Here is a 9,658-nt window from a genome sequence, read left to right on the forward strand (position 1 = left end):
TCGCAAAAGGGGGCGGGGCGTATTTAAGCTCGTTTAATATTCAGTAATAATAACTGACCTGCACCGATACTTTCATTATAATTATCACAATTTAACTATTTTGCTGAGATAACAAAGCTACTGTCTCGCGTTCATTATTTTAACTAGCTTGGCGACGTGCACTGCAATTTATTCCCCCCGGTAAACGGTTTCGCGCCGAATTTTTCTACAGCGTTATTAATAATGCAAATTAATGACATCAAAGTGGAATTGCACGCGATCCACATGTCTGATTTAAAGCAGATTTAATTGACGAGACGGTAATTCATATCGCCGTAATTATATTCATTGGCCGCATTAAATAGACCTTCCAAAGATAGAATATTTGTATAACATTCAACGCAACGTTATCGAAATGGTATAACAAAAGTGTAGTCGTAATTCTATCGTTGAAATGACACGCGCGCGGCGTCCGCTTGATGGAATAAATTCCAGTTTGTTATCCGTGCCATTAATTATTATGTAAACCAAACGTTGCCGCCAATCTCTTCCAAAGTCAGCCGCTCGTAATTGTCACACGTACAATGCAGCGAAATTAAATAACAAATTGAGTGCCTGATTTGCATTCGTCTTGGAAACGCTATATCGGGGAAACGTCATCGCGAAGCGCATAATTCTCGCATCGATCTTGCCAGTGGTGGAAAAAGAAGTTGACTCGAAGAAATCGCTCGTTACTAGGAGAGGGCGCGTAAGAACGCCTTATGCAGGCAGTTTCGAACTTCCTAAGCGACGTCGCCCGGCATTCATGGCACCGGGAGGGTTGCGTTTCATTCTACACCGTCGAGCTCGCTCGCGCAAAAAGCGCGCGTCCGCGCCGGGTCGGAGCCGAAAAATTCAGACGGTGGAAATAAACAGCCGCCCCCCACGGCCGAGAAATAACGGCGCGCGAGCCAGGTCGAGCTGACAGAAGTCGTTCCCGTTCGCTAATCTCACGAAGGTCTTATAAGTATTCATTCGTGAAGTTATATAGCGCCGCCGGCTCCGCACCACCGTGGCAAAGCGGATTGGGGGAGCCGTAGGGTGGTGTGCAGCTCGCTCGAGGGCGGCTCGTGCAAGAGGCGCGCAACCAGAGGGTGGTGTCTAGGTGGCGCAGCCGCGACGACCGGAAAATCGATACCCCATCGTTTGCCGGCGAACGAAACGGCCCGTCTTCCAGTACGTGGCTCGTGTGCACGAGGTAAACACGGCGATCACCGATCGGCAATCGGGATGGAGTGACGAGCGCGAGAAGTGAGGTCAACCCCGATAATCCCCCCCCGGCCCGGTTGTCAAGAGCAGCTGCAGCATGGTACGTCTGTGCGGAGGACTCGGCGACTCGATGACGGGCCGCGCGACGTCGACGGGTGCTGACGGCCGCGTTACCGATCGCACTCGGCGAGCCTCGCGAGGGCTCGCGTGCCGATCGCGCACGTTGGGGATGATAGGCTCGCGGGACCCCGTCAGCATCTGCGCGACGTCGATGGCGAACGAGCGCGCCTACGTTCACCCCCGGTGAATTCAAAATTATGTCATTTCTCTCCTTGTATGTGCAGTACGGTTTTGTGAATTACGCCCTCGAGCTCCTGGTCGTCAAGACCTTCGGCAACGAGACGTGGGAGACGATAAAGTAGGTAGAAAATAGACAACCCCTGTCTCCGTTGTCTTTCATGGTTTCCCCCCGCGCACAGTCTTTTTTTCCTACGCCTACGCGAATCCTCCCCTACGGCGTTTCGCTCGACTGCCGTCCGACGGGCAATCAAGTGTTGACATAGGTCAGTCGTAGAGAGGAGCAGTTTGTGCACCGAGTGCAATATCATTTCATCGTGACCTGTACAGAAATATCTGTACAGCTGTCATGTTACACGTCGTATTACAGCCACATCAAAGTTGCGTTTATCAAAGTCGCCATGCCACGTGCGACCTTTTTTTTCACTGTCTGTTAATATCGAAAATGATAAAGATATTATTTGCCCCGGACCTTCCCACTCGCGCTGTGCATATCCCTGATTTATGCTGAAAGCTTTCTCAACGGGCAATTTTTGACTCCCATAAGATACCTTCATTTTTCACAAGAACAAAAGATTGTAAACATAATGATCTCTTTAGGTTGCCAGTAATAAATAACAATGAATAGGTTTGGTCGACCACAACTGGCACGTATTTAATGAATTAAAATTAAAAAGTACAACGCGACGTCTCGACCAAGGGTTTAGGCCCTTCTCAAGCACATTCTTAGAAATAATCAAGCCAATGTAACATGCAGTCAAATGATAAAACTCCAAAGGAGGTGAGTCATGATTGTAAAATTAACAGGCACAAAGATCAAATATGTACGCTGTCTACAACGGCCGGAGACTGCAGAAGATTGCAACTTTAACTTTCTAAAAAGGAATTACGTTTTCTTAAAAATTACAAATTACATTTTTCACTAATTATCGCGCTTATTATTACATAAATTTACATTACATAATATTACACGGGCCGGAGACTGCAAAAGATTGCAACTTTAACTTTCTAAAAAAGAATTGCGTTGTCGTAAAAATTACACTTTTTCACTAATTATCGCGCTTATTATAATAATAGGCCGCGAGCTTGCTGTATCGATTGCATTCTAAATTTGCGCAATAAAAATATCCTCGAGTGTATATTCGCCTCTGCCTCGAAATACAAATGCTTTTATGAGCAAAATAAGGATCGTTTAAAATTACCTGCGAGAAGGTCAATTTGCCTGCCCTAAATGAAGTTTACGGTATTACCTGCAAAATTGGGTTGCAGAATAATGTTAAGTAATATCGGAGGTATCGTCGAGTTTTATAGCTACGTCATAACGCAATTAGAAAGTAACATATAGCACTTGACACGCTTTAAGATATAAGGCACAACAATGTTACTTGCGGGGAATTAAACTCTAATTAAAACGTAAACTTTAATTCACTTAATTCATTAATGACAAAATAAACGAAAGATTATTCAAAATTATGAGAGGGAAAAGTCCCCCATTATGAGATAGGCTCCCAGTATGAGATATCGGAGTTTCTGCTGAATTGATGGGCATCATCTGTTGGCTCCACCATGAATTTATCGCCCTTGGAAATCTGCTTAGCGGAAAATTGATCGTTAGATCGTGTAATCGTTGCGGAAAAAGATTTGCGATTGAATTGGGACGACGGAGACCTACTATCTCATATTAGAATCCTGCCCCATAATAGAGGACCTTCCTCTATTAATTTTTCTAATTGATATTGTCTTAATTACTAATATTATTTTAATTTATTTCGTTTATTTCGATTGTACAGTTATGCGTTACCTTATTTGTGTAGTTATTGTTAGCACTTTCTTACGTAAGTATACTCTCGTCTGAAGAACTTTTCTGGAAGATATCGTAAGTTGTTCCGTGATATGAATATTGGTAAAGCTGTTGCAGAAGCTCTCAAAAGACGCTGAGGTAAGCTTCCAGTGACACCTGATATCCATATCAAAGACCAAACTACTTTGAGCACTTGACACGTAAATTGAATGACAGCAAGACCGCGTGAAGTGTTTAACAAATTATCAAGCTTTTAAAATTCCTTCAAAATGATTAAATGTGTGAGCATCGCTATTTATAGTGTGTGTTTAAAGCTGTCGTGAAATAACAACTCAACTGCTAAACTAATATCGATTTTTTGCAACAAAAAAAATGATGCACTTGGAAACGTCACAAATAACGACTGAATGTTACAAACGCGAGTTGTATGTATTTTTTAGAATTACCGCATGTATTTTTTCTTAGCAAACGGACTCTGACAATTTGTATTGATGCTTTAGAAAGGATGCGGCAGTTAATATGGAAGGGCAGTTTCTGGTGCGACAAATTTATGAAGATGAGATTACGTATAATCTGATATCCGCCGCTGTTAATAAGCTTAGTACGTATGCTTGCGACATAATGCGAAACAAGCCCACATGGCGCGGATTTATATTTGTAACAGCAAATTTTATTAGACATCCTCTGTGCTCTAGATATACCTGCCAACGAAATACTCGAGTTGTTTGGTCGAATGTTCTTCGAGTTCTGCCAAGATTCCGGTTACGACAAGATCCTTCAAGTTCTTGGAGCAACACCTAGGGATTTTTTGCAGGTAAATCTTGCAGGTTGTCCTCCACGTCGATTATAGATTTCTCTTATATGATCAATTGAAATGCGCCTGGCTGGTTTACCGGCGCGAAAAGTAGAATCTGTATCTTTACATTCAACTCGATCCCGTTTACGCTTCGGAATCGCATTAGGGACAGCTTTAATAGTCGTTAAATCGTACGTTTTCCGCATCTGGTACCTATACGTATATCGTTACCGTAATTTATGGCTAAACCGCTCGCTAAACCAGTCACAGTACAGAGCAAGATATACGTGGGTAAACATATATTAGAAAGCTTCACCATTAAAATTATTTTCATGTGTAATTTTTTATACGCTCGTAAAAGCGCGAATAAGCGCAGAATTAAATCAATAATTATCATTGACAAATTAGCATAAATGATTAGTAACGTTATGAAATAGCTAATGTAATTATTACGATTACTTCTTTTTTATTACATACTGACAAAAAAAATCTCAATTTATATCGCTGCGCAGCGATACGCTGAATTTTAAAGGTATATTCAATTTCTCTCAGTTATTCATCTCGTGTAGAAGAGAACAGTGCAATTAAATTCAGCGTATATGGTCTTTCTGCTTCCTGCAGAATTTTACTCGCATTATTTCGTTTACATTTTGCAGTACAATACTGAGAATTACCGTGTCGCATAAAATGTGCTTCAAACATTAATATCAGTTATTATACAACTACATTTTATATTGCTCTCCCTTTAACTTTTTGTTCACAACGCGTTAACCGCACTACATAACATTCATTACTTTGTATTTAATAAAAACGGAAATCTATTCAAACATTACTTACGCGGATTATACATTATTATTGTAGCGTCGGGAATATTTTTATCGGAGATAACATTTCATTTTAAATTCATATTCGATATTGGAAACAATGTACATATATGCGCACATATCGGACGCACACATATGTATGTGTATATGTCGGTATCACGTTGCAGAATTTGGACGCGCTTCACGATCATTTGGGTACGTTATATCCGGGCATGAGGGCACCATCGTTTAGATGTACGGAAAGACCCGAGGACGGGGCACTTATTTTGCATTATTATTCGGATCGACCTGGTTTGGAACACATCGTTATTGGAATTGTTAAGGTATTCCATTTACTGCTGGTGAAACATGTGATTCGTTATGCAAGACTCGAGAAATCGAAATTGCGGGACGAAATTTAATTATTCTTGAATACTTTTTTTTTCCTTCTGAAAATATATTCCACCGTCCACGCTATAAAAACTCGACTCCGAAAGGTATAACGAGAGAGAAAGAGAGAGCGAGAGAGAGAGAGAGAGAGAGAGAGAGAGAGAGAGAGAGAGAGAGAGAGAGAGAGAGAGAGAGAGAGAGAGAGAGAGCGCATGCAGCGGCGATTTTTTTAATAAATTCCACGATTTAACGGGAATGTCTTAACGATTAGTCGAAAAGAATGATAAAAAGAAATTTCAATTGATTTCTGCAACAGACCGTCGCGAAAAAACTGCACGGCACGGACGTTGACATGCAAATAGTGAAGACTAAAAGCGAATGCGATCATGTGCAATTCCTCATAACTGACACATCAGGGCCAGGAGTCGTATCAAACCCTATGATCGCTGAATTGGAAACATTGTCTGTTGGTGAGTGGTTTATCGCTGTTTGCTTCCAATGAAAAGCGTCGGCGTAAAAAAAAAAGAGTCATTCGACAGTGAAATACAAAATCACGTAATGTCACACGTGAAAAAAACTGCGAGGATAAATCTCGTATAATGAAAAGGAAATAATAGACATCTAACGAACTGCCGTAGAGCCAAAGGTCAGCCCGACGACGTTCTGTCGAGTCTTTCCATTCCACCTGATGTTCAATCGGGACCTCACGATAGTCCAAACCGGATGTACCATAACACGTGTTATACCGCGTGTTGCCAGCGGTCATTGCAAACTAAGCGACATTCTCTTAACTGTGAGTTAACGAGCATCAAACTACAATATGTACACCACGGTCTATACATTTTTCGCCTCTCGTTTGCTTCGTCGCGCAAATTCATGAACCTGTACCTTGACGTATTTTGCACACGACACACCAAGCGGGTAACCACTTAAGGGGATGCTGGAGTGATTCTGCACTTTCGCACCTTTTGCACTTAAAACTGTCTGTTTCGTGGAAAGATTTGTGTAATACACAAATTAAATGGCACGTGTACAGATGATCGAAAGCAGCTTGCTATTCCGGCTAAATTAAAGAACAATATGACATCACTGAAACTATGTTTGTAAGTCTAATAAAAAATAATAGTAAGCAACACATACATACAGTACATGTAGTATGTGTGTTGCTCACTATTATTTTTTATTAGACTTACAAACTTAGTTTCAGTGATGCCATATTGTTCTTTCATTTGGCCGGAATAGCAAGCTGCTTTAGATCTGTACACGTAAGCCATTTAATTTGTATATTACACAAATGTTTCCGCGAACTGACAGTTTTTAGGTTAGAAAGGTGCAAAAGTGCAGAATCACTCCAGCATCCCCTTAATGTAATCGAGGGACAGTGTCTCCCGAAATCATGAAATCATTACGAAATCCCCGTGTAATCGTTTTGCCTCAAATTTCAAGTTTCTTCACTTGTTAGGCAATAAACATTAAATTTGTATATTTCCTCAGCTTGTTTTCCAAAAAAATTTACTTCTTTTAGCGAATATCCAAATATATATCATACAATATATATTCACATCTATAGGCTCGTATTCTTTTCACAATAAGACTGAAGTAGTTGCTGTTAGAACAACAGCGAGTTGAAACGTTGATACGCCTTTGTGCGCAAATTTAGAACAACAAACAGTAAATACAAGTCCAAAGTTACTTTTCGTTGAGACCACGGTTGGACTAGTGGGAAAAGTGGGAAGCAAGGAAACACGTGACCGAATATTACAATCCTAACCGAAATTACTCCACAAGCAAATACTTAGAATTAAAATAAGAAAAATATGTCTTTGAGGTTTAACAACGTTATATCTTTTTAAACGTGCACATAAGAAAATCGCGTGAAATTAAACGAAATCGTGTAATCTGTGGGGCAACGTTTTAGCCAGTGGTTACCCCCTTGCGACACGCAGCTCTTCATTTTGCATCGTAGACCAATTAATCATTAATCACAATCTATCGGGGGACTCGCTTCGAAACTTTACGAATTGCGAATAAGAGGGATTTTATTCGATAACATCGCTTGGGCATTTCATCGACACTGCACGAAGTATTGTCTGATATTGGTCACTAATTTTCAATAAACCTTCCCAATTGTTCCTCTGTCAAAGGAATTGCATTAGTGTACAACGCATTGCACCCGCCATTACATACATGTCCCCCGTAAGCACGTGAATGTATATCAAATGCAGCTTATTGTGATGAACACAGAGCGTGTTGTCCGAGCCAACCATTTAACATAATTTGCGTTATTGTTCATGCGTACCGAATGTAACGTTGTCAATTAGCTCACCATTATAATCCCGCATAAAAAGAAAAAGCCATAGGCACTTTGAGTGCACCGTAGCTGCGTGTATTGCGTGCACGCAATTTTGTATCCGACAACCGCAATGTCCAATACATTTTGATACACGTAAATCAATTTACTAAACTATTATATGCAATTGGGTTAATTAACTGTCACTTGGGATCATCATAGGTCAGGCCGCACCTGGAATTAACATTTGAGAATATATTGTCTCACATTAATACAGTTTATGTATTGAGAACGAAAAAGGGGGTGATGCGTGTCGATGCTGCCGAGGAATATTCGTATTTGCGCTTGAAGGTCAGTAGTTAATGAAAATGAAAATCAAATCGAGCTGATGGCAAAACTCTTGACGGCTTTCAATCAATTTTCCAGGGTCAAATGTTGTACATACGCGAGACCGATATGGTTATCTTTCTATGTTACCCGAGTGTTATGAACCTGGATGACTTAACTAGGTAAGACTTACGTAATCCTTCGTAATCATTACATCGCTCTTCTATCGCGCAATAAATCAGCGACTGTATAACGCAGACAGATGGGTGGAGAAAAGTGTACATATAGTTATTAGCATAAACTTGCGCGCCAAACCTCGTTGTTGTAACGAGATTCGTTAAACTTGTTTCGCCTGCTTTCGCGGAAAAGGAAGTTGCGTTCTGATAATCTTGTTTCTCTCGGTCAACTTCGGAATCTTTTGTTCGTCCGCGCTACACGTAATTGGTTCGAGTTTCGTGCTGACATTACCGAAAGTTTTATACGTGACGCACTACTTGATACGGCCAAGGGGTGGTTTTTCGTCGCCGAGTCCTCGCCAAGTCTTCGCGGAGTATCACCCCGCGTTCCTTCTTTCGGCTCCAGGCGGGGCCTCTACTTGAGCGACGTCCCACTGCACGACGCCACTCGGGATCTGGTCCTGATGTCGGAGCAATTCGAGGCGGACTACAAACTGACGCGCAACTTGGAATTGCTCACCGATAAGCTGCAGCAGACGTATCGCGAGCTCGACGGCGAGAAGCAGAAGACCGACAGGTGAGGTGTCTCTCCGCCCGCGGCAGCTGCCGATTATCCGGCGATTCCTCGCCTCGTCGTTTATCGGTAACGCGATTACGCGACTTTTTTTCTCCGCGCCGCGGCGCGCGCTCCTGGAGTCCTTCCGGTGAAAATTGACGGAAATGGACTCGTAACGAGATACGATATCGCGAAACGGCGGCACCGACCTCCGTTCGCGCTCGAGGCAGACAGCAGAAATCTTTCCCCGAGATTTCCCGCAATTGAGACTCTCTCGTCGAAACTATCCAAATTTAATCTCGCCCGTCGACTCGCGGAAATTTCTCCGAGAACTGTTCGCGAACGTTAATCCGATTAGGCAAAACTAGCGCGCGCGACGGCAAGTTGCGACGTTGAATAAAAGATCATCTGTATTCACTGTAGGTTGCTTTACTCGGTGCTTCCTATCTCGGTGGCGAACGAGCTCAGGCATTCACGACCGGTGCCGGCGAAAAAGTATGATTGCGTTACCCTACTGTTCTCCGGGATAGTCGGTTTCGGCGCTTACTGCGCCGCTAACACAGACTCCAACGGCGCTATGAAGATCGTTAACATGCTCAACGAGCTGTACACGGCTTTCGACGTGTTGACCGACCCGAAAAAGAATCCTAATGTTTACAAGGTAAACGTTTACGGCAAACTCAATTCTTGCAGTTGCGTGTCTTTAAAAACAAACTGGCGTGTGACAAAATACAAGAAATTATAATATCGCACACCTCTCGAACGTAAGGGGCATTTCACCGTTGTAAATGTTTGTACACGGAGAGAATCTTCTCTTAAAGCTTGTCCTAAAAATCATGTGATCGTGGGACAACGTGGCATTTCGAGTAATTTTATGAGAGCTTTGTGAAATTTTACCATACCCCGTGAAAAAAAATGAATATGTTTCAAATAAGGAATTTAATAAAAGTTTTATAAATTCTTTATAAAAATTTAAGAAAGAATCCATATAAAAC

At 41.9% G+C, this 9,658-nt stretch overlaps 1 protein-coding gene across 2 annotated transcripts in view; it reads left to right on the forward strand.

The window, feature by feature from the left end:
- Positions 1 to 1,162: 1,162 nt before the first annotated feature.
- LOC105564906 (guanylate cyclase soluble subunit beta-1) overlaps positions 1,163 to 9,658 on the forward strand; it is a 16,648-nt gene continuing 8,152 nt past the window's right edge. The window contains exons 1-11 of one of the 2 annotated variants that reach the window (XM_012017674.1): positions 1,163 to 1,327; positions 1,572 to 1,645; positions 3,826 to 3,926; positions 4,021 to 4,139; positions 5,113 to 5,268; positions 5,631 to 5,784; positions 5,953 to 6,107; positions 7,827 to 7,955; positions 8,031 to 8,113; positions 8,514 to 8,684; positions 9,087 to 9,324. In XM_012017674.1, coding sequence (XP_011873064.1) covers positions 1,325 to 1,327; positions 1,572 to 1,645; positions 3,826 to 3,926; positions 4,021 to 4,139; positions 5,113 to 5,268; positions 5,631 to 5,784; positions 5,953 to 6,107; positions 7,827 to 7,955; positions 8,031 to 8,113; positions 8,514 to 8,684; positions 9,087 to 9,324 — 1,383 coding nt within the window. In that variant the 5' untranslated portion in view covers positions 1,163 to 1,324. Of the gene's footprint in view, positions 1,328 to 1,571; positions 1,646 to 1,779; positions 2,306 to 3,825; positions 3,927 to 4,020; positions 4,140 to 5,112; positions 5,269 to 5,630; positions 5,785 to 5,952; positions 6,108 to 7,826; positions 7,956 to 8,030; positions 8,114 to 8,513; positions 8,685 to 9,086; positions 9,325 to 9,658 lie in introns of those variants that run through there. The other variant, XM_012017675.1, reaches the window with a different exon arrangement.

Source organism: Vollenhovia emeryi, unplaced genomic scaffold, assembly GCF_000949405.1.
Source record: "Vollenhovia emeryi isolate VEMERY1.0 unplaced genomic scaffold, V.emery_V1.0 DF939158.1, whole genome shotgun sequence".
Taxonomy (NCBI): Eukaryota; Metazoa; Arthropoda; class Insecta; order Hymenoptera; family Formicidae; genus Vollenhovia; species Vollenhovia emeryi.